Source organism: Lithobates pipiens, unplaced genomic scaffold (genome assembly GCF_037356315.1).
Source record: "Lithobates pipiens isolate NorthernLeopardFrog02 unplaced genomic scaffold, aLitPip1_a1.2 Scaffold_19, whole genome shotgun sequence".
Lineage (NCBI taxonomy): Eukaryota > Metazoa > Chordata > Amphibia > Anura > Ranidae > Lithobates > Lithobates pipiens.
Window position 1 is genome coordinate 189678789 of NW_027507764.1, and position 26342 is coordinate 189705130.

The 26342-nt window shown below is 39.3% G+C and overlaps 1 protein-coding gene across 1 annotated transcript in view; it reads right to left on the reverse strand.

Annotated features, from left to right (window-relative positions):
• The window catches only part of CNTNAP2 (contactin associated protein 2), a 2388168-nt gene that overhangs the window by 337007 nt on the left and 2024819 nt on the right, over positions 1-26342 (reverse strand). The window contains exons 14-15 of the mRNA XM_077491601.1: positions 22588-22744; positions 2409-2536 (exon numbers count right to left, since the gene is read on the reverse strand). Of these exons, the coding sequence (XP_077347727.1) occupies positions 2409-2536; positions 22588-22744 (285 nt within the window). The remainder of the gene's footprint in view (positions 1-2408; positions 2537-22587; positions 22745-26342) is intronic.

Sequence of the window (26342 nt, forward strand, 5' to 3'; positions counted from 1 at the left end):
CCCCATTTACCCTCACTCCCTGTGCTCATGACAACTGTAATATTTTAGATTACGTCTTACTTTTTGCCTTGTGAAAATAGTCACAGGGATACAGTAAATAGAGGACTCAATCTTTACAGAGGGCAATTAGAACCTGACAGAAGGTACTCCATGGGCTCCATTTGCAAGTACCCATTAGAAAATCAGGGAGGATCCATGTGCATAGGTACAGGCGGGAAGCCCTATTGAAAGTGATGGGGGCCTGACAGCAATTAACTGAGGATAATCGACCCTGAACTCTTACTGTCTGCATCCAGGGCTGATCTTCAGCTGGTAATCACATGAACAATTTAACGTGAAAGGCCACAAATAGCTGCGGGTGCTGTCAGGCTCTTATTTGTTTCAATGGGACTTCCTGCTCGCACCTATTCGCATGGATCCCTGCCGAGCCTCCCAAGGGGAATGGCAAATAGCCTCATTCACCCATGTGAATGGGGCCCTAAAACCCAACTCCAGACAAAACTTTTAATCTAGTTTTAGACAGAGTAGGAAAGTTTAAAAGTGTTTTTATTTCTGCCTGTGTCTTCTTATCCCGGAGATGACTGCATGCCCCTTTTTTCTTGATTGGGTGTCACAAGAAAGGGAGGGAACCATTTCTCCAGCAGGGCACAGACAGATATTAAAATCCAACAGAAATGTTACCTCTTTCCTATTGTTTATAAGTTATTATTTCTTGCCTAGGAGTTGGCCTTTAATGTACTCTTTTGGCCAACTCTAATTCAGCCTTGCAGCTAATACACGATTACTGCATCTTAAACAGATCAGTTCATCAGTGAGTATTAATTACAAATTCACATTTCTTGCTGTGGGAGCAATTATTTTCTAGCATTCTTAACACACAGGAAAAAAAAACAAGAAAAAAAAAAGAAATACTAAGTTATTACAGCCATCTGAAAATTCTAATCTAACAAAGAAACAGGCCTATTAATTATACTGCTTGATGAGCAAGGATATCAAATCAAACACTAATATTCACTAACATCCCCAGGATTGATTGCAGTTTGCACAATAATAAACCTGGCTAATATGGGAATAAATAGCAGTGTTGATGACATTGGTAGCAGCGTCCCATCTGTGAAGTGTTCCTTTTATGCGATTACTATTATCTTTTATCACAAAGCAAGTATGATTGGCAGAATTTTCTCATTAACCACAAAAGGGCCTTGTAACACATTTGATATTTGCTACTCGGTTAAGATAGGAAATTGCAGAACAAATGACATAATTAAGTAAGTTCTGTCAAAAAACCCTTTTTACTTCTAAAAAAATTATATTACAAAAGCCTTAAAGAGTAACTCCACTTTAGTTGAGAAAAAAACACCCCCCCCCCCCCCCCCGGGTGATCTATGTACATTGCAAGGATTTTAACAAACTTTTGTTATTCTGACGAAATCCTTGTGCGTTTCTCTGTGTCCATGTGGGAAAGTGAATCTAATGGGAGTGGTTTCATAATTGTCAATCAGCTGCAGCACCTGCAGGGCACTAACTTTTTTTATTTTTTTTATTATTTATTATAGCAAAAAGTACAAAATATTGTGTTTTTTTCAAAATTGTCGCTCTTTTTTTGTTTATAGCGCAAAAAATAAAAATCACAGAGGTGATCAAATACCACCAAAAGAAAGCTCTATTTGTGGGAAAAAAAAGGACATAAATTTTGTTTGGGTACAACGTCGCACGACCACGCAAATGTCAGTTAAAGCGACGCAGTGCCATATTGCAAAAAATGGCCTGGTCAGGAAGGGGGCAAATCCTTCCAGGGCTGAAGTGGTTAAGGAGGAACTGCAGTCTGCTCACATAATTTGTAATAAAAATATCTTTACCATTCTGAAGCTTCCCTCCAACCACTTTGCATATTATTTTATATATACCGTGATTCTGTACCAAATATGCTGCAGAAATCTCCCTCCATTAAGTCTGGCTACATCCATTTTAACTGTGGGCAGCTGAAGCTACTGCCTGTTCACTTTCTGGATTTACACACACAGAGACACGCCTCCAGCTCAGTAGCTCCCTTTGGCCTTCTTATGACTCATCCCTCCTCCCTTCTTAGCCAACGCTCAAAAGAGTGAGAGAGAGAGAGAGAGCTGTGCATGTTGTCATAAGCCTAGGCTTTTTACCAGACAAGAAACTGGAATTGGGCTGTATAAGGTATTTGCTGGCAGAAAAAAAAAAGTTTACTATCCAAAGTTAAAACAACAAGGGCAGAGGATTTAATAGATGGAAAGATGAAAAATGACTGAAGTTCCACTTTAAGTATTCTTTTACCTTTGACAGGTTCCATTTAAAGACTTTTGCAGCTTAGTGCCACTTTTCACAGATGTCCTCCATCACTGTATATTATAGCATAAAAGGTCATTTAAAACACTTACTGTCTCCAAAACATCGTAGGGGATCAACAGTCAGCTTTGCCTCTGATGAAGAACGATATGTATCACCAACAACAACCTGTGTGACCGGCAGGTGATCCTTATAGGACAAAATGCCATCATCCTTCCTCCTGTGCCATACAAAAGGAGAAAGGTAATTTATCAGTGAATAATGTAAAAATGTAACCATGGTAACTGATACAGCACCCTAAAAACAAACAGTTTGCAGCCACTTTCTGACATTTGTCTGTAGGGATGAATAAAGGTAACAGTAAATCTCAAGTGAAAAATCATGGAGCTTATTTAATTTATTTTTGGGCTAATTAATTATTTATTAGACAGTCTGAATCTGCTGAGGATAAATAAAACAATAATGAAGCTTGCATTTAAAATTCATGATGCTCAACTCAACCGTAATTAATCCCTCCTTAAAGGGTTAAAATGTTTCTGCCTTCCATAAAAGGATGAAGTTCTCATTCAGTGAGATAGTAATATCCAGTGATGGATTTCTCTGCTGTTCTGTTGACAATGAGCTGTCTAAGCTAACATCAACCTGAGTATATAACAGAAATTAAAGTAGATGTCTATTGTTTTTGTGTAGATTTTATTTCTTTATTGTATTTAGATATATGAGGAAAAAAAATAAAAAGCACGGTTTTATAATTTTAGTCAGGTCAGAATAAAATACTTGCATTTGAATACTTAGTATTTATAATTGCCATCCAGTAGGTGGAGCTAATGGCTCTTTTCACATTTACCAGGCCATTCATAACTGCTTTGCTGATAAAACCCTTTTATTTACAGAGATCTATGACTTAAATTATAAACACAGCTAAATCAATTAACAAAGGTCTCAAAAGAAAACCATTTCCGCTGTTCTTCCTACCTTTTACAAACAAATTGTGATGTACCAAATCTGTGTTATGGATGTGCTCTGTATAAAACGTTTATGTAGAAAGTAAAAATGTTGAATGAATAGTAAAATAGAGCACATGCAACATGTAAGATATAAAATACAATATAAAGTGCAGCGCTAATGCAGTTAAAATTGTATAGGTAAAAATAGACAGAAAAAGGAAAACTAATGAGGAGTCCCAAATGCACAGTCCATGTATATATGTATATAGGAAAAAGCAGAAACCCAAATCTTGCCTCATATGGATGAAAAAAACACAGGTAGGGGGAAAGGTGATGATCCTTCACAAAAGATAAATCCTGTTCCACACCCAGGTGAGAGTAAAGCCTTGTACACACAATCGGATTTTCCCACAGACAAAACCTCAGACTTTTGTCCGAAGGTGTGTTCCTGGATTTTGCCTTGCATACAAACGGTACACAATTGTCGGCCAACAAACATGAACGTAGTAATGTACTAGACGTACTACACGCTGAAAAAGAGGAAGTTCAATTTTCAGGCGCCACCCTTTGTGCTCCTGCTAATTTCATGTTAGTAGCAGTTTCGTGTTTGTTGGCCGACACTTGTCAGCCAACAAACACGAACGTAGTGACGTACTAGACGTACTACGAGCTGAAAAAGAGGAAGTTTAATTGTCAGGCGCCACCCTTTGTGCTCCTTCTGCTAATTTCATGTTAGTAGCAGTTTGGTGAGTGTTGATTCATTTCACGCATTTAATTTTGCACTTTTCAGTTTGTTTCTGAATGGCCGTTCGTCAACCAGCCATGTTGCGGAATCTGAGGAGATAACGTGTTTTTTTTATTGGCCTTGGAGTTATTGCTTTGACCCAAGTCCAGCCGAAGAACAGGAGGAGGAGGGTTTCTTGGACCAAAAATTGGTTGCTTTATTAATCGTGACCAATTATGTCATATGCCTTTGCTGCGGGAGCACCAGGAGAATAATCTGGATGTTTTTTGGAATTATCTCCAGATGACGGACCCCTGCTTTCACCAGCTCTTGGCATTGTTGACCCCCTATATTAAGAAGCAGGACACAGGTATAAGGCTTTTATTTTATTTTTTGGTTGAATAATGATTTGATTTGGTATATTCTCTATATTTTTGGATGCATAGAATGCACTTTTTTTGGTTAAGTTCTATTGGCAGATAGCATGTCTAATTTTTTTTTATTTTTTTTAATGCACAATAAAAAAATTGTGGAGAATAATACTTGGGTATGTGTTTTACTTCAAATGACAGTATGGGAGTAGGCAGTTACATTTTAAAAAATATAATGTAAAATTAACAAGGGACACCAACATAGTTGTATCTTTGATCTTAAAAACTAGGGGATAATGGTGTTGTGGTAACTTGCACCAAAAAAAAAATAAAAAAAAATAACAAGCATAATAATATTATTCTTGATATCCCTAGAAAAAAAAAGCCTTTGAAAATGAGTTTGCAATAACTCCATCAGTATCACCAGCAAAGCAGCTTCATTATTATCCCATTAAAGAAGAAGGGAATGTATGCTGCATTTATAGATTTCATAATTTGCCACGTCAGGAATGTTAATTCTGCATTACGAATGCTAGTTTACAAGACCGACCATTTATGGTTCATCCTTGCTTCTGAGCATGCGTGTTTGTACTTTGGACTTTTGTCCGACGAACTTGTGTACACACGCTCGTACAATCCGACAATAGACATTTGAAAATTTTAAAGCCTGCCATCCAACATTTGTCTGCGGAAAATCCAACAACAATTGTCCGATGGAGCGTACAAATGGTCAGATTTTCCGCCAACAGCCTATCATCACACATTTCCCATTGGAAAATCCGTTCGTGTGTATGTGGCTTAAGTAATCCTGCTTACCAGCTTCCTGTGACCACTATAAAATGGTCTCAGAAAACACAGAGAAATAGATGGAATTCAGAGATGAACAATAAAAGAAATGCTCCCATAGTGCAGTACTTGAAAATTCCAAATTAGATTAACGGTATAAAACAGACAAGACATGTTATGGTTGCCAACAGAAAGTAGCTTGAGGTCACTAAGGGCCTCTTTCTTTGGCATCAGTGACTTTCACTGCTGAAGTGGCCCTCAGTGGCCTTAAACTTTAATCATCAGACCTTCAAATATGTCAAATGTATGGAGTGTGCTGGAGTTGTATTTCTAGGCAGATATAATAAAAAACACAAATGAACACATATCTGTCTTCATTAACACATCATTCAACTAAAAATCAGTGCGCTATCATTTTAAATCAAACAAATCAACATAAATGTCAAAAAAATAAAAAATAAAGATTCATCAAAAAATGTATTCAAAGTGAATAGAATTAGTCCTCATAAAAGAAAGCCCCAGTCTTGCAAACAAATTCTGTTAAATATGTGTTGGAAAGAAATACAGTGCCAACGCTGGACCACTGTAAACCAAATTGTGCTCCACAAGTTTGTCACCAGTTCTCCAAAGCTCCTTCCTAGATATTTTGATTTCAGAAAACCAAGATCAGATGCGTCTGGCTGTTACACTACTATAGAAGCTTCCCATTGTCTTGGCTCAGTAACACTCCACATTAGCCATGCACAAAGCATAACAGAAACAAAGGGATACATCATATAGTGTAGTATCTTAAAAAATAAATTCAAAATGTATTTATGAAAGCCACTTACATGAGAAGATAAAAGATGGACAATATGTAGAGTGAAAACAGAGCCAGCTGGCATGCATGATGGCGTCACACACCAGACTCTGGCCGCAGATTTTTTTTTTTTAGATGCAAGCAGCATAGTTACCCATATGTGGTACAGTGTCTTGCAGCCCCTGTACCACAAAGCTCACAATGGAAGAAGAAGAAGCAGCACAAGGAGCCAGTTAGTTCACATGCTGACAAGGAGCATGCCAATAAGAGGAGAAAACAGAATAATCAAAATATTGATTCATCACTGTGTAGCTTCTCTTTTACTGTCCAATGACAGTCTGGTGGTGAGTTTATAAAGCCTCATACACACAATCAGATTTTTCGATGGGAATTGTGTGATGACAGGCTGTTGCTGGAAAATCTGACCGTTTGTACGTTCCATTGGACAATTGTTGGCCTACTTTGCGTGGAAAAATCTTTGATGGCAGGTTACATAGTTACATAGTTACATAGTTAGTCAGGTTGAAAAAAGACACAAGTCCATCCAGTTCAACCAAAAAAAAAAAATATATATATATTTATATATATATAAAATAAATATACCATCCCTTATACCCAATTCTATACCCACAGTTGATCCAGAGGAAGGCAAAAAACCCCAGCAGAGCATGATCCAATTTGCTAAAGCAGGGGAAAAAATTCCTTCCTGATCCCCCGAGAGGCAATCGGATTTTCCCCGGATCAACTTTACCTATAAATTTTAGTACCCAGTTATATTACGTACACTTAGGAAATAATCCAGGCCTTTCTTAAAGCAATCTACTGAGCTGGCCATAACCACCTCTGCAGGGAGTCTATTCCACATTTTCACAGCTCTTACTGTGAAGAAACCTTTCCGTATTTGGAGATGAAATCTCTTCTCCTCTAGACGTAAAGAGTGCCCCCTTGTCCTCATTGTTTACTGTAAAGTGAATAACTCGACACCAAGTTCCCTATATGGACCCCTTATATATTTGTACATGTTTATCAAATCCCCCCTTAATCTCCTCTTATCAAGAGAGAATAAATTCAGTTCCTCTAATCTTTCCTCATAGCTGAGCTCCTCCATGCCTCTTATCAGTTTGGTTGCCCTTCTCTGCACTTTCTCCAGTTCCCCGATATCCTTTTTGAGAACTGGTGCCCAAAACTGAACGGCATATTCCAGATGAGGTCTTACTAATGATTTGAACAGGGGCAAAATTATGTGTCTCTCTCTGGAGTACATACCTCTCTTAATACAGGAAAGGACTTTGCTCGCTTTGGAAACCGCAGCTTGGCATTGCATGCTATTATTGAGCTTATGATCTACCAAAACCCCCAGATCCTTCTCCACTATGGATTCCCCCAGTTGTACTCCCCCTAGCGTGTATGATGCATGTATATTCTTAGCCCCCAAGTGCATAACCTTACATTTCTCAACATTAAACCTCATCTGCCACATAGTCGCCCAATTTGACAGAGCATCCAGGTCGGCTTGTAAATTGGTGACATCCTGTAAGGACGTTATTGCACTGCATAGCTTGGTGTCATCTGCAAAGACGGAAATGTTACTCTTGATCCCAGACCCAATATCATTTATAAAGATATTAAAAAGCAAGGGTCCCAGCACTGAACCTTGGGGTATACCACTCATAACCTTAGACCATTCAGAGTAAGAATCATTAACCACTACTCTCTGAATTCTGTCATTAAGCCAGTTTTCTATCCATCTACAAACTGATGTTTCCAAACCTGTAGACTTTACCTTACACATGAGCCGTGTGTGGGGAACTGTATCGAACGCTTTTGCAAAATCCAAATATATCACGTCCACCGCCACCCCTCTGTCCAAGGTTTTACTTACCACCTCATAAAAAGAAATCATGTTTGTCTGACAACTCCTGTCTTTCATGAATCCATGCTGTCTGTTGCTCAGGTTAATACATTTACGTGAAAAAAACAGGGGATAATTCCACCGGTGATCTCCCAAATCCTCAAGACAGGTGCTTGCACACTGAGTGCAGTGGGTACCTTACCTCACTGCTGTCAGTTAAACAGCAATACGTTCCAATGGTTAAAGTGTATGTTCTCAGCTGGTATAGATACCCCAGGCAATCCCCTCTAGGTACTCAGCCATGGACCCTAGATCACACCCAGAAAAAAGAAAAGGGGCTCCAATAGTGAAGTAATGTCAGACAGGCTTTATTATAAAAAGGACATAGTCCTGGGTACTCACATTTAGTAGCACAATTAATAGCGAAAAATACAGCTAAAAAACGAATGGACTCCTCGTTCATACCTCAGTCCCTGATGAAGTCACGTGATCAATGATGATACGCGTAGGATTGGCTTAGGAGGATACCGGAAGCGACGTCCGGGGTACGAACGAGGAGTCTGTTCGTTTTTTAGCTGTATTTTTCGCTATTAATTGTGCTACTAAATGTGAGTACCCAGGACTATGTCCTTTTTATAATAAAGCCTGTCTGACATTACTTCACTATTGGAGCCCCTTTTCTTAAGTAAAATTAGACCGGCTATCTGCCAATAGAAACTTAACCAAAAAAGTGCATTCTATGCTCCAAAAATATAGAAGATATACCAAATCAAATTATTATTTAACCAAAAAATAAAATAAAAGCCTCATGCATGTGTCCTGCTTCTTAATATAGGGGGTCAACAATGCCAAAAGCTGGGGTCCATCATCTGGATTACTCTCCTGGAGTTCCTGCAGCAAATGCATATGACATAATTGGTCATGATTAATAAAGCAACCGATTTTCGGTCCAAGAAATCCTCCTCCTCCAGTTCCTGGACTGGACTTGGGTAAAAGCAATAACTCCAAGGCCAATAATAAATAACACGTTATCTCCTCCGATTCCGCAATATGGCTGGTTGCTGAACGCCCGTTCAGAATGGAACTGAAAAGCGTGAAATAATAATCGCGAATCAACACTAACCTAACTTCTATTAACATGAAATTAGCAGTAGGAGCCCAAAGGGTGGTGCATGACATTTGAACTTCCTCTTTGTAGTCTCATAGTAAGTCTAATACGTCACTACATTTGTGTTTGTTGGCTGACAATTCCTTGCCGTTTGTATGCAAGACAAGTTCCTGGTCAACGCCCTTCAGACAAAAGTCTGACGTTTTGTCTGCGGAAAATCCGCTCGTGTGTACAAGGCTTAACAGTCTGAGTTCAATATGTTGAATAATGTAGGCCAATAATCCAGCAAAAAAGACTGATGCCATCTAGTGACAGAAAAGAAATACTGCTGGGTGTGGCTCCTAAATCAAGTTGAACATTGCAGCAAAAGCTTTGTTTGATTCTATCTTTTAATGGACTACTTTTTTTTTATTTTTATACTTGACTGGCCTAATTTTGAAACTGTAAAATTCACCCAACTAAAGTATCCAACAGACAGATTTCAGATGTGCTTTGCCCTGTGAACATCTGATACAAATTCCGAGATTGCTGACAAGAGGAAATGAAAATAGTGATTACGAAGGACACACACATGCCAGAACAAAACCCACAAGAATACTATCCTTCTCGGCCCGTAACTACTGAAGCAAAATGCTGACTTCAGGCCACTTTGGTTTAATCAGTAAAAACAGCTTAATGAAACATATGCTGTTCTTTAAAATAACTCATATTTCAGCCTAATGTGTTTTAAACCAAAGTGTTTAATTTTACAATGATGATTAAGGTGAAAAAACAGAATCTGTAGTTATTATATTTGCAAGGATAAAAATAATAGGCAGCATTCTAAAGGCTAGAACAGGGCCAAGTTTTAGGTGTTATTTTATTTAAGGGTGATTTGCTTACTCATTTGTTCTGCCTCATGTAGGATGATGAAGGAATAAACTGTTGGTATAATAAGCATTGGCTTTTAAAGGTCAGAGGTTTAAATTAAACACTTGTGTGTTCAACTAGATGCACACGTGCAAGCAGCTGCATTTAAGGGTTTTAGTTAGCAAATGACTCAAACATCCATTTTTACAATATTTTAAATGCTTTGCCGTTCATCTCAAATAATTATTTACAGCTTAATGCCTGAGAAATTGTAGGCACATTTGCGTTAATGGCAAAGCAGTAAGGTAATTAACTGAAGTGTTTCATTACGCAGAGCAGGCAGTCATAAAGCACAGGGAAAATACATATACTTGTCAGTTTTGCTCAGCTTGTAAACATAGACATATGTCTGTTGCTATTATTTTTACTCCAATTAGACTATTTTTTATATCATGAGCTCAGTAGAGCAGACGGATGACCTTGCTAAAAAGTAGCTGTTAGCTGAAACTTACTCAACTGTCAAGATTCACTTGTGGCAAGAACACCCACTTCTTAATTTTAATTCATATGCGCTAAGGCAGATGTTCTCGAGTGTGGCCTCATTTTTCTTAAAACAGCGCTGATAAAATGTTTATCTCCATAGAAATCCACACGGGATGTTTGACGGATACTTAATTTATAACGGGAACAGAGGCACATATATTTGCCTTATTATTCTCCTTCATAAAATATTTCCCATCTGTAACTGATTTACCAGCTGACAGTCCCAAACAGATGCAAATATTCAATTTTCTTCTGCGTATGTAATAAAGTGGAAGCCAAATATAAACTATTACAATGCGTATAGCAGAAGCTAACATTTAAAAATCGGATGGAGGCTATATAACATAGGCTGGAGCAAGTAAAAAGGAAAATGTTAGAAGACCTGATAGCTAATAAAGATTACTTTATTGGGGTCTTGGTGAACATAATATATTTCTTTAATGCAGGTATTGATGTTTAGGTACAAAACAAACTAAAAATAAAACCCTTTAAACATAAATCCCAAAGAAAGTAATCATTTCATATCCCGTTATATTTCCCTTTTTACATTTCTATGTTCCCCATGTCAGTTCTTCCATAAATGATGGTAGACTGCGTGTAATGCTGCGCACACATGACGGGACTTTATGACAGCAAATTTCTGACGGAACGAGTCCGTCGGACAATTCAATCATGTGTGGGCTCCATTGGACCTTTGCTTGCCAAAATCCGGCGGACTTTAGAAATAGAACAAGTTTTAAATTTTCCCGCCGGAACTCCGCCGGACCCAGTTCCTATTGAGAAATCCATTCGTGTGTATGCTAGTCCGAGGGACAAAAACCAACGCTAGGGCAGCTATTGGCTACTGGCTATGAACTTCCTTATTCTAGTATGGTAGTACGTTATCATGTTCAAATCCATCGGACTTTGGTGTGATTGTGTGTGTCCAAGTCCGTTCATTCGGAAAGTCTGCCGGAACTCCGCCGAAAGTGCGTCGGGAAGACCGCCGGACCTAGTCCGTCGAAAAGTCCAGTCGTGTGTATGTGGCATTACAGACATTTGTGTTCAGCAAAGGGAGCCATGCACTGGTAATTTTCAATGAGAGCCTTCCAGCATAAGAACCAGTGTGAGTATTAGCTTGATGGCTCTTGCTATACAGAAATACACTAATTTAACACTCAAATTGGAACATTTTCAGACTTCTTTTCCCTCCTATAACAAAGAAAAAATGTACCTCTATTGTTTCAGAAACTATCAGCTTTGCTTGAGTTTTGGACTCACTTCCCAATAGTGTGGTTTAGTAGAATTATTGCTGTGTGGATTACTTATCTTCCTAAACTATTATATATTTTTCGAATGCTACCTGTCCCAATTCCTTCACTTATACTTTGGATAAAACAACATTACATTTTTTGATTTAGCTGGAGTTCTTCCCGACCTCGCATTAGTAAACTTTTTTTTTTGCATGCAAAATATCCGGCACGCTGTCTATTCCCAATCTCCACACTTACTGCCTAGCGGCCAATATAACCCATGTTCCACATCTACATGATATCTGCTGCCTAGTGCACTGGGCCACTTTGGACCTTATTGAGGTGCACCCGACTCCATTGTCAACCTTGGCTTCCCCCTTCTAATGTGTGCATTTATATATCTAGGAGTTCCCCTCCTCAATAAACCATGTTTAGCCATTTGCAGGGATTACAATGGTATTGGGTGGACCTAGATATATGGTGGTTTTCTGTAGCAGTTCAGTTGTTTTGTATGGAGGGAGCACAGAACATAGGGAGGTGTATTTTATTTAGCTACTGAGTTTTCTGATCTGTTGCTAGATACCTCCACTGCCAAGTTGTTATTTTTGTAGAAGTTTCACATGGTGCCTTACATACAGTACATCAAGGCAAATGAAGAGGTGCCATTGTTTGAAATATTTGGGCATCAATGTCTAATCCTTGGCTTTTATATCTAGTGACCTGGTTGTGAAGTCACTTCATAGATTTTCCTTAGCCTGACAAAGTGATTTTACAGTATTTCAGTAGGGAGGTTTTTCTTTCTGACAACTACTGACCACCAATATCTTTACATTCTATCTGGTCTGGGAAAAAAACCCTCCCTTAAAGTGAAAAGCATACACACCTATATACACTTAGTTATCTACATTTTATAAAAAGTACTTAATAAAGGTTTTATAGTTTAAAGTTTTATAATTAGGGCTTTTGGTGAATAGGGAAACACACCCTCGTTCTGTAGTAGTAAATAATTGCCACAATGGTAAATATAGTATTGTATAGATAGTAAACTCTGGAAAATTCATACAAAATATTGTATTGATAGTACTACACTTTAGCAGCCTAGGGTATATTATTCCAAATGACTCGCTATTATGCTTCTGTGGCTCTGTCCTTGTCGGAACGATGGCACATATTTGGTGGTCTTGCCCAAGAGTGAGCAGACTATGGATCAGAGTCTATGCATTACTCCGTACATTACTTCATTGTAACCTTAAGAGGAATCCAGATAAAGGTCTTCTCCACAAACGGTTTGACGCCCCCTCTGTTTAGAATGCCAACTAGCCGCACATCTTTTTACGGCTACCAAACGAACAATTGTGAGGGCTTGGAAATCTCCTACCCTTAGCTGTAAAGGCAGTAAAACATTTAATGAATGATAGCATGATCAATGAAAAAGCTGATGGTGGACCATCTTCTTTTAGCCATCTAATTTTTAATCCCTGAGATCCCCTGGGACCTTTCCCTTTCCATTTACTCTCTCTCTCTCATTTTTCTATTCCTTTTCTCTTGCCCTTTCCTTCAGTTCTCTTCTGATCTTCCTTTTCTTTGATTTGGTTTTAAGGTATCTACTGGTACAGGCACAGTTCCTAATTAACCTGGCCTCCCCTTTTTCTTTAAAGTAGATGTAAACCCTCACATATACCCACTGAAGTAAACAGTCTCAGATGATACACAGAGATTAAACAAATCTCCCTACATAAGTTGTACATGTTTATCTGCCGTCTTAAGATTTATAAACTGTTTAGAAAGTTCCAATCATGTTCGGCAATTTTATCTTCCTGTTCATTGTTCAACACTGCAGTGAAGTCTGGGCATACAGCCAAGGCAGCTGATTGGAGGAAAGGCACACACCTCCTCTCCTCATAGATAGAGACTTTCAGAGCTGATCTTTGAATAGTTCAGGGCTCTGCTAATCTATTTATAGCATCTTACCCAACACAAAACTCAGGCTGCTTTTATCATATGCGACAGAGAACTTGTCAGGAGTAATCAGGCTGATAACAGAAGAACGGCAGGAGACAGCTTTGGGTGCTTTGAAAAGAGATAAAAAAGCACTGCAGATATATGTGCCCTGCTCAAATTTCATGAATTGGGTTTACATCCACTTTAAGAGGTGCTTTATTAATATTTGCACACTGGTGTTTTACCAGACGTTGTGGGTTTTTTACACTGGTTTATTCAAGACTGCTTTCTGTTTGCTGCTTTGTTTTTTGTTTTTTCTTTGTATATTTTTAATTGCATTTCATTTGGCTGTATCTCTGCTGTTCTTTATAGCCAATATCTGCATTTTGTCCTTGTATGTGATCTCTGTTGACTACCCATGTCTATTCAATATGCTTTCGGCCAGTAAACCTTTTGTTAAAGAAAAAATGTGTTTAGCTGTATTTACCCTCTTCACTCTGCTGTGCTGTCCCTAGCTGCCTTTTCCATCCAGCGGCGCCAGTCTTCAGGTAGAATGACAGCCAGTATCATTCTACCCCTTTCCTACGGGCCCAGCCTATCATTGATGACTCTTGAGTGTACGTCATCACACAGTCTGGGCTCACAGTACTTCAGGAGTGGACCGAGTAGTGCTCACAAGCATTGCTCAGTCCAAGAGAAAGGCCTGCTGCTGCTAGGAAAAAAGGACCCAAGATGTCATCATGATGAATAGAAGTCTGTAATGAAAAAGTATGCATAGAGTCTTTTGGTTTAAAAAAGGTTGTGGGAATTCTTGGGGGGGGGGGGGGGGGACAGGAAGTGGTCAGTTAAAAGTCAATCAACCAGAACATTGAAAGAACAAATTCACTTTTAGTTGTGCTTTAAATAAGGTCTTCACCATCTTAAATGTGTAGTTGGCATAGTTGGAAGAAGTATAGCAAAAACTATTTTGGCTATACTTCTCGTCATACAGCATCATACAGGCCATCATACTGCAATGCACTGTGATCTCACAGTGCATTATGGGGTGTTCCGCAACGTTTTAATTTCCCAGGAACGCCCTATAATATTCGCTGTTTGGCGAATGTGTGAACAACCCCGATGTTCGAGAAAAACTTACGTTCGACTCGAACATAGAGCTCATCCCTAATCACAAGTGTACTGAGCAGCTGAGCCAATGGTAAGAGGAGAGGAGAGTAAGAGATTGTCACAGGCTGCAGCCATGACCTAAGCCAGCCCACCTAGTATCTTAAAATGAGGAGTGATGCAGGCAATGGGATGGTTGATATGTGGACAACCGCTACTGCTGAATTTGCATCCAGAATGACAGTTATTGTCACCAGAATGTCTGTTGCTGTATCCAGGATAACTTTGTGCTATATCTAGATCCTAGGATTCCCTAGCATGTTGTCCCAGGAGAGGCTCTGGACCTGATACGTTAAGGGAGAAAGTTGTTGTCTGTCATCACATGCTTGAAAGTTGGGCAACTAGACCTCCTCCAGGCAACAGTGAGTGCCTGGAGACAAGATTGACAAAAGGCCTCTTAACCATTGACTCCTGTTATTTTCATTCTGCGTGATAATTCTGGCCAGTGGGATCCCTGTGACTCCTTGTTCTTTGGGAAAAGTCTAGTGCTTGTGGAATTACAAAAGGATTGTGATAGGGTGCTCCAACAGATACTTTAAGGGGTGGAGAAGACATCGAGCACCTCCTTCATGAGTGAGAGCTACATGCTCATGTAGGCTTACTTACTACCAGAACATGCAGTATTTCACAAAAGTGAGTACACCCCTCACATTTTTTGTAAATCTTTTCTTATATCTTTTCATGTGACAACACTGAAGAAGTGACACTTTGCTACAATGTAAAGTAGTGAGTGTACAGCTTGTATAATGGTGTAAATTTGCTGTCCCCTCAAAATAACTCAATACACAGCCATTAATGTCTAAACCGCTGGCAAAAAAAGTGAGTACATCCCTAAGTGAAAATGTCCAAATTGGGCCCAATTAGCCATTTTCCCTCCCCAATGTCATGTGACTCATTAGTGTTACAAGGTCTCAGGTGTGAATGGGGAGCAGGTGTGTTAAATTTGGTGTTATCGCTCTCACTCTCTCACACTGGTCACTGGAAGTTCAACATGGCACCTCATGGCAAAGAACTCTCTGAGGATCTGAAAATGTTTTTTGTTGCTCCACATAAAGATGGCCTAGGCTATAAGAAGATTGCCAAGACCCTGAAACTGATCTGCAACATGGTGGCCAAGACCATACAGCAGTTTAACAGGACAGGTTACACTCAGAACAGGCCACACCATGGTCAACCAAAGAAGTTGAGTGCACATGCTCAGCGTCATATCCAGGGGGTTGACTTTGGGAAATAGACGTATGAGTGCTGCCAGCATTGCTTCAGAGGTTGAAGGGGTGGGGAGGTCAGCCTGTCAGTGCTCAGACCATACTCTGCACACTGAATCAAATTGGTCTGCATGGCTGTCATCCCAGAACTAAGCCTCTTCTAAAGAAGATGCACAAGAAAGCCCACAAAAAGTTTTCTGAAGACAAGCAGACTAAGGGCATGGACTACTGGAACCATGTCCTGTGGTCAGATGAGACCAAAATAAACTTATTTGGTTTATATGTGGTGTCTTGCATGTGTGACAGCAACCAGGTGAGGAGTACAAAGACAAGTGTGTCTTGCCTACAGTCAAGCATGGTGATGGGAGTGTCATGGTCTGGGGCTGCATGAGTGCTGCCGACACTTGCAAGCTACAGTTCATTGAGGGAACCATGAATGCCAACATGTATTGTGACATATTTAAGCAGAGCATGATCCCCTCCCTTTGGAGACTAGGTCGCAGGGTAGTATTCCAACATAATGATGGCCACACAAAATATTAACACTTTGGGCCCAATTTGGACATTTTCACTTAGGGTTGTACTCACTTTTGTTGCCAGCGGTTTAGATATTAATGGCTGTGCATTGAGTTATTTTGAGGGGACAGCAAATTTGCACTGTTATACGAGTTGTACACTCGCTACATTACATTGTAGCAAAGTGTCATTTCTTCAGTGTTGTCACATGAAAAGATAGAATAAAATATTTACAAAAATGTGAGGGGTTTACTCCCTTTTGTCAGATACTGTAAAATGGGGGAACACTACAGTAGGCTCCAGCAGCACACACCAACATATATTATGTGACCTAGTAAAACCACTATGTTACAACAACCCCCAGAAACTCCCTCCTATGCTTTAGATACAGCATGACTACTGTAACAGAATTTGTACGACAGCAGCAAGTAAAATGGTAACAGTTTTCCTAAAGTGTTAAGAAGAGCATGGCACATGATGTCCAGCAGCACAGTGGCTCATTGGTTTCTGCTTTGGCTTTGCAGAGCTAGGGTCCCAAATTAAAGTCCCCTCACAGGCTCTCTAAATAGTGTATGTAAGTTTGCTGTGTGGTTGCTTAGGTTATCCTAGGTATACACATACACACCGTACACATGATTGGAAATCCTGCCAGAAAAAGTCAGATGAGAGCTTTTGATCAGAAATTCTGACTGTGTGTACGCTCCATTGGACTTTTGCTGGCGGAATTTCCACCAGCAAAAGATTGGGAGCAGGTTCTCTATTTTTCCGACGGAAAAAGTTCAGAGCAGAAATTCCGATCCTCTTTAGCAATTCCGACATGCAAAATTCCTACGCACGCTCAAAAACAATTTGATGCATTCTCGGAAGCATTGAACTTCCTTTTCTCGGCTTGTCGTAGTGTTGTACGTCACTGCGTTCTTGACGGTCGAAAGTTCTGACAACTTTTGTATGACCGTGTGTGTATGCAAGCCAAACTTGAGCGGAATTCCGTCAGAAAAACCATCCAAGATTTTTCAGAAGAAAACTCTGATCATGTGTACGCAACATCACAATGCAAATTATACTGGTAGGAAATAATCTAATAACATAACCAACATATGTGTGTGTGGTATCACTGTAAGCTTAGAATTTAAGCTTCTTCAGGAAGACGGACTGTTGTAAACAAATCTCTCTGCTGCAGAATTTATTAAATTAAGAAGTAAATAAATGATGCTCACGTCTGAAACACTGACACCAAGCATCATTTTCCTTTTATTTATTTTTTATTTTTAGCATTGAATACATTTGTTTCCAGTAAATTTTATTGTCTATAGCCTCAACTAAAACTCTTTTATTTTCAATAGAGCAGGCAAGGCTTAGGGGACTATGTCAGATTTTTATTACCATTATTGGGGATTTCCTCTCCCTTGCTGTGAAGATAAGAATGATAGGCAATCTCTCCAATGGGTACACAGGAAAAAAATAGTATAATGGGGAACTTTGGTCCCTTTCTGTCCGGATAATGAATGCAACTTCCATTAGAAATTGATAGACAAGGCTCTCACTATACGTTCCACATCCTAAGCATCAGATCATAAAGCAACTATTTTTTAGTAGACAGAACACTGCCACATACAGAGTACAGAGTAATGACTTTTGAGGGCCTGTTTGGACAATATTTATATAGGTGATCTTATAAATTAATTCAGCAACCATCCTTAGTACCTTTTGAGAACTTTGGCAATATTATAGGAAGAATTTGTATTAAATTATACTCGTGAAGTTCCCATGAGAGGTGTCGGAGGTCTTGAGAGGGAGGGGGTATATCCTTACCCCCCAATTTGTACCATGCGGATACCCCTTTCCTGCACTTTGGGAATGACCGTGCTTCTGGTGTTTTAACTAAGAATATTTAGACCACTTGGCTCCTGATAAAGCGGGCTGGTGGTTTGGGAAACGCATTGAGATATTTCCATTAGTTATAACAACTATAAGGGAGTGTAAATAATCTGAAGTACAGAGGATTGTGTGCCATAACAATTTGATATAGTTCAATGGATAAATGCAATTTAAGAGGTCTTTATTGTATGAATTGTTTTATATCAGGGATTTTAAACTTTGTATGAATAAAGATATCTTAAATGTGTTCATTGCGATACCTAAAAAGTCCTGCTTAGTGAAAAATAGTTTCTTTATGATCTACAACTCCTTTTACTTATAATGGTATCACAGGAACAGGAAGTGACAGAAAATCTTTTCAGACTGATATAAAACCCATTAGAAATGTTAATCCACTCTATGTAAAAAGAGGAGTTAGGCTTTAATTTAAGTAAGCTTTACGTAAGGTTAAAATGACAATAGGTTCTTGATGTGATCCCCATGTTCAGGTGTTTTGTAAATGCTATCATACAAAAACCATATGTAGAGATGTAGATTTGGAGATACAACTAACCAAACACACATAATACAATTCTATGTAAATGTTGCAACTCAGTCTGCCTTTGGAAAAGTCCAGGCCCCTGTAATTCATTTGCTGATCTGCTGTACAGTAAAAGCGATACACACATAAAAGAGCACATTATCAACTTTAGTAATATAAATGGAAATTGGAAATACGCTGAGGTAATGCTTAGCGGACAAAAGCCCTCCAGGGGTATTCAATCATGCAGACCGCGGTTCTGACAGTTGTACTGTAGTGTACAGAACACTTCACTAATAAAAGTCAAATACTGTAATCTTACTGGGGTTTTTAAGTATATGTTAAATATGGCTGCTCCTATTTTCTTAGATAATTATGTTAATTTAAACCATATTCTGATTAGTTTGAAATAATCACTATGGAACTACATTCAACTTGGAATATTTAAGGATATAGAAGAATTACTATGTTTAAAAGAGATGACTCAGTAAATGTAGACTTCATTTCATGCATATACAGTATGATGGAACGTTTTATGTAATTAAGTACTTTTTTTTAACCTTTAAAAAAAAATATTGCTCTTTTGTGGGCAGTAGGATCTTGCATAGATTTTGAAAAACTTTTAGTTGCAGCATGTCCTTTCTCCTAGTCAGCGGCTATCAATGACAGCTATGGTCATGTTGACAGCTGTCTTGGGAGCTAAAGAAAAACTATGCTTAAAGAACTATGATTTTTTTTTAATTTATTTATTTAATACCTTTGGGGGACCAAGTGCATATACCACTTGGTTCTGTTTTGATTGGTGGCCCTATTATCACCTAAAATACCCCTATATGATTGATGTAGCTTCAAACAGTTTAAAGCCCAAATTAGGCATGTTCTTTTTTTTTGGGGGGGGGGGGGGGGTACAGCCAGCACAGAGCTCCACCCCCTCTAAGCCTTTTGAGCTGTCACTATTATGAATAAATAATCAGTACTGCTTGTTCATTTATAATAGTAACAGATCATTCAGAGCTTTGGTTCTGTGTAAAGTATCTGCCCTGTATGTGTGCAAGCGGCTGAAGATACATTACACAGAGCCACAGCCAAGAATACATTTTTACTCTTATGAATGGATAAGCAGCACTGCTTGTTTATTCATGACCGTAACAGATTACTGAGTGTATTGGGGGTGGGGCTCTGTGCTGACTGTACCTCCCCCCACCAGGAACACCCATAAATTGGGCTTCAAAAGGGGTTGAGCTACAGCCATCATATAGAGGTATTTTTAGGGTTCTCTGTGTGTCTTTTGGAAGGGTTGGATGCATCAGTGTGGACAGCAATGGTACAAATTAGGAGTAATTTATTTAATCTTTAGGCTAAATACTGCTATTATCACGGTGAAATGAAGAGGGAAGTTAAGTTAATGTCTGTTGCATCTATGTGATGCTTTTGGGGACCTCTATAGCAGACATACAGGAGATAGTGGAGAAGGATGAGGAAGGACATTTAATTGAAGATAAGCAGGAGGAAGGGGGAGAATTGATGCAGAATCCTGGTTATCAAGTTGACCTCTTGGTTTGCTAAAATTTCAACAGATCAGGAACCAGAACAAATTCTTCCCAAAGGTGCTCTATCAGGTTGATATCAGGACTCTGCACAGGCCAGTTAAGTTCCTCCACTCCAAACTAGCTCATCCATGTCTTTGTGGACCTTGCTTTGTGCACTGGTCCAAATCATTTGGTGGAGGAGGATTATGATGTTGGGTTGTTTTTCAGGGGTTAGGCTTGGCCCCTTAGTTCCAGTGAAGGGAACTCTTAAGGCATCGGCATACCAAGACATTTTGGACAATTTCATGCTCCCAACTTTGTGGGAACAGTTTGGGGATGACCCTTTCCTGTTTCAACATGACTGCCCATCAGTGCACAAAACAAAATTCATAAAAGCATGGCTGAGAGAGTTTGGGGTGGAGGAGCGTGACTGGCCTGCACAGAGGCCTGAAGAGTCATATTAAAGAAAAATTGACACAAAGAAACATGTTAATAAGCATTACTTATTTTCCAAGGAAAACTATACAATTCAAACTGGAACTATGGACTTTCATTAAAAACTTCTATAGCACATCATTATAAGTACATCTGCACTTACAGTTTTTGTACAGCTTTTCCTGAAAAGTCCTACATATAACCTCTGGACCTGCCAGTGAAATCCAACTAATCTAGCTTTTAATGATGTTATGTCAATGATGCTGCACTACTCCTAAATTCGGAGGAGAGTTGCTACCCTTGTGTGGAACGCCCTTTTAGGTCGTTTTGTCTAAGCTTCAGAACCAGTAAGGCCAAAGGCTAACTGGGTTGAAGGCCAACTCTCCATATGTTTGGGATACTTCACACTATGGTGGCAAAGGAATCTGCCCTATTATCAACTGCCAAAGGCTCAGTTATAAAAACTTGCTCAAATTATTTGACTCCCACAAGTACTGTTCTGACCCCCCTGAACAACATCTGCAACCCATTGGTTTCCTACCACAGTTCCAAAATATGCTCACATAGACTTATTGGTTGCTTACCATGGTTCCCCAGTACACTTACATGGGCTTAGTGGTACTCCTTCTTCAACCTGGGGCTTCCTCATTACAGTCCCCTGTACTAAGCTCAGTACTCACTTTACCTGATAGTGGAAACTGAATAGATGCTGAATATCCCAGCCCTGGTTGCAGAGACTCCATGATACTAATCACCTGCTCAATTGGGCTCAGATTGCATTTGAATAGTTTTACTCCAACATAGCTCTTGTTCTCATTAGAATGTGTTTTCAACATGGTGGCTCATGACAGGTCTCAATAGAATAAACATTTCTCAGAGCTCTGTGCTCACTTAGCCTCTTAAAGGATGAAATGTTTGTCCTATCTGTCCCCAGACGACTGCCCAAGGGAAAAGTCCTTGCCAGCATGGGTACTCACAAAATCACAGTGTCTATCGTGTTCCACTGCAGTGAGAAGCCCACACGACTGACACCCTGCATCTTATAGTAGGGTTCTACTTTTTGGAACTGAACAGGTGATCCGGTCTCCCAATTGGGTGACTGATTACCTGTTTATGCTTCATTGACTACACACAGGTGTTTTCAATTCTTGGGTTAATTGTTATCAAGCCTTTTACATGTTTTTGTATATATATATATATATATATATATATATATATATACACACACACACACACACCTATGTGTGTGTTCAGTATTTCGGCTATGATTAAGCACCAGTTTAGGTGTGAAATGCATTAGCTGTTATTGCTGGTTCACCATCCTTTACTGTATGGTTACATTTTCTTTTATTATATGGATTAATAAAAGGTGAATTTATCGGAGTATGGTCGTCCAGACTTTTTTCTTCCACATTGAGCATTATTGTTAGTGGCAAAGCTTTTTGTTTCAGAAAAGTTAAACTGGACCAAAAAACTGGACCAAGCCAAGTGTCAAATACAGGCATACCCCACTTTTAAGTACACAATGGGGTTTATTTACTAAAGCTGGAAAGTGCAAAGTCAGGCTCACTTCTGTATAGAAACCAATGAGCTTCCAGGTTTAATTACCAAAGCTTAATTGAACAAGTTGAGGTTAGAAGCTTGTTTGTTTCTATGCAGAAGTGAGCCTGATTTTGCACTTTCCAGCGATAGTAAATAAACCCCCTTGTGTACTTAAAAGTGGGGTATGCCTGTAGATCAAAGTATACAAATCCATCTTTTAGAAAATCTATTTATTGTCAAATGAAATATTTCGTAGTGGCAAAAGCCACATAGTAGCCAGAAAACAAATGGGCTGATTTTATTTGATACAGTTAATATGATATCACTCACCATTGCCTCTGATCAGCATCACAATTACAGAAGAATTTACTGTCAGTGCAGTTCCTATCAATTCCACATGAACACTTCTGAATTCCAGGTCCAGAATCTCCCCAGTAGTAATGCTTTTCATTGCCTTTGCCAACCCACCATGTGTAAGGATTTCCATCTGAAATACAGACAAAGAAAGGATACAAGATTAGCATGAGTAATGCAAGTAAATTGTTAAGTCTCAACTTAAGTCTCAACTGCAATCACTTTTTGTATACATTTTTCAACAGTGGAAAAATGATAGAACCTGTGGAAGGTTTTTATGTCAGTTTAAGCACTAGATAGCTAGTGCGAGTAATACAAACAGCTCTAGTGACATTTAATGATGGGAGATGTTTAGATATGGTGAATGTTACCTTAGCTTGCACAATTTATTAACAACATGTGGAGGGCTAACGGGCTATAGAAATGATATGTCATCTGATTTCTGGATAAATGGTACTGTATATGCTTGTAAGGGTCACATGATAAGACAACATGACGAGGGTCAATATAACACAGTGGCATCATACAGTCATTTTTGATGAACCATGGCTAACTTCCCCCTATTCTTACGGTCTATATTAATACTGTTTAGATCAGCCTTTCTCAACCCTTTTACTTTAGACGAACTCCATAGAAGAGAGAGATCTTGAACTAACTCCCTGCTAAATCCAATTAATTGGGGGCCAGTAGGAAAAAATGCTTTTTATATTGGCGGCCAGTGAAAAAAATGTTCCCCTTTATTGTGGTGGTCGAAATGACATCCTTACAGGCAGCTAAAAAGATCACTAGGTTCATGCAGCTGGCTCTGCCAAATAGAGTTTACCCCAAAACCTTGTCAATAAAGGGAAGGTTGAGGTGCAAATTAATGTGATCATGAAGACCATTAGTATATAGTCCTTGTGGATACGTCCATAAATAATATAAGCAATAATATAATATAATATAATATAATATAATAATATAGTGCATCCAGGGGTAAGGATAAAGAAAGTAAATGTTTAAAGATTGTCAGTGACCTAGGGCAAGCCTCTTGTAGGAGTAGAAGCAATTTCCAGGGTACATACAAAAAAAAAGAAAGAAAAAGGCGATTCTAAGTGTAGAATTTAAAAAACATTTAATAAGAAGCAAGTTGTTAGGCAACTCACATTTCCATAGTAAAAACAGGCATGTAGTTAAATCATCACTGGTGGGGTCAATCTATAGCACCGCATCTGCTGCCGCTCTGTCCACCACTCAGGCTTGACAAAGGAGCGAGCCTGACAGACTATCCTCAGTGCTCATGCTCGGAAACACGTTGTGAACATGCCAATGACATCATCACGCTCACCGTTGCGCTCCCCAAGCAATTCAGGCCTCTTTCCCAGTCTCTTCCAACAATACCAGCTGGCTTCCAGGACCCCTATGAGTGGCGGACAGAGTGGAATGTTTTTAAAAGTCTACACTTAGAGGTGCCTCTTTCTCTTTTTACCCCAAAACTATGCACTTAATATGCCACAGCTTAGGAAACCCCTGGCAACCTCTGGAGGAACCCTAGGGTTCTGCGGAACCATGGTTGAGAAAGGCTGCTGTGCACATGTTAAAAAAATGTTTGCACAAATGCAGACATCCTCCATCACCCTTATAGGGCCAATTCAGGGCTACAGAGCATGGTTCATCAAGAAATTCAAGTGACTTTGGCACAGTCACAGTATTACTCTATTGGTCCCCATGTTTACAATGCCTTACTAATAAGATAGTTAAAGCAGTTTTAAAGCCTGAATGTTTTTCACCTTCATGTTTTCTATGCATGAAGGTGATAAACCTTCAGTATGCAGCTCCCCCCTCACCCCCCCCAATACTTACCCGAGCCTGATCCAGTGATGAGGACGAGAGCATCTGCTATCCTGACACTCATTGGCTCGCCATTGGCTTCCACTACTGTCAATCACAGCCAGTGAAGATGAAACAGGGGGAGGGGGTTCCATTCTGTGTGTCTTATGGGCACAGAAAGCAGGGCTCGGCAGCGAGCATGCACGAGTGCCCCCATAGAAGGTGGCTTGCGGCACTCAGAAGCGGGGATTAGCCCAGATCGCAGTCGGGGAGACCAGAGACCATTGCACAGAGCAGGTTTGTTTAATTTTTTGTTATATAAAAAAAAAAAATTTAAGCTTAGCAATCCTTAGATATGGTGGCTGCATTTGATTAATTTTTCAGGCTTTTTTTTCATCTTGTGGTCCTGGTATTAACACATTCCCTGTCCTAGGATGGGAAGGCTTACTTACCATACTGTATCTATGGAGAAGCATTGCTGTCTAATAGGACAGGACTACAGAACATCTTCCCTTGTCTTCTCCATAATATGGAGGGGGGAGTCTTGTTAAAAACTAATAATTATTACATTTTCCCCTCACATAACCTATGCCATTTGGAAACAGTAGTACTGGGACAGGGACAATTTGACAGTAAAACTTTTCTTCTGAGGATTTCAAGGTGGTAGAAAAAACAGTGCACCCAATCCAACATACAAATTTGCTCAGAGCCAAGGCCTCTCCAGAACTGAAGTCTACCTAACAATGTTCAATACTATTACTAAAAAAGCCAAGTGGCAGTCACAAAATGGTACCAATACAATCTTTTTATATTTGATGACATACAAGTCAGAAGCTTACAAGTGTGCTGGGGTATAATGTTTGACCTCTTATACGACTACACCTTTGATTGTAGAAGGCAAACCCCCTACTGAATCACTTAGATGAAGGAACTATGCTGGCTTGACTCAGACAGGTTAATATATTAAAGACAAATAGACTGTTTACTTTAGAATATAATTATCTCTTTGCATAGGAAATTTTTCCTTTACTTAGTGAATGCGGTGAAAATACATTTTGCAAAAAATACCCAATCAACGTAAGGAAAATAAGTTCCTTGCACATGATTGGATATTGTAAGTTAATAGCGCTTCACTCTATTCACTAGGCTAACATAAATTTCCCCTGCAAAGTGAACAGCTTTAGTAAATCAACCCCAGTACAGGCAATCCTCAAATTACAAACATTCGACTAACATACGACTTCTACTTATAAACCAAGGGAGACAACAGGAAGTCAGAGGAAATCTACCTCTAGGAAGGGAAATTCTCTTCTGTAATGTTGTGTCGCGTACACACGACTGGACTTTCCAGCAGAAAAGGTCTGACGGAATAATTTCATCAGATATTCCGATCGTGTGTGGGCCTCATCTGACTTTTTTCTTCAAAAATTCTGATGGACCTAGAAATAGAACATGTTTTAAATCTTTCCGACGGAATCAATTCCTATCGGGAAAACCTTTGTCTGTATGCTAGTTCGACGGACCAAATACGACACAAGGGCAGCTATTGACTACTGGCTATTGAACGGCCTTTTCTAGTCCTGTCTTACGTCATCACATTCTAACCGAACGGACTTTGGTGTGATCGCGTGTAGGCAAGTCCGTTCGGTCGGAACTCCGTCGGAAAGACCGCTAGAGTTTACTCTGAGTTTTTCCTTCAGATTTACCAAAACCATATAATATGAAGTCAAACCTTAGGAGTTTCAATTTGTATGCAATCAGGCAGGCCCTTGCACTACAGGGTTTTGGTAAATCTGAAGGAAAAAATCTGCAGAAAATCTGATAGTGTGTATGAGGCTTTAGAGTTATCATGGGAAAAAGGTGTCTTCACTGAAGCTTTATCACTAATTCTTGTTTCTACTACAACCCAATTTTTTTCAAAA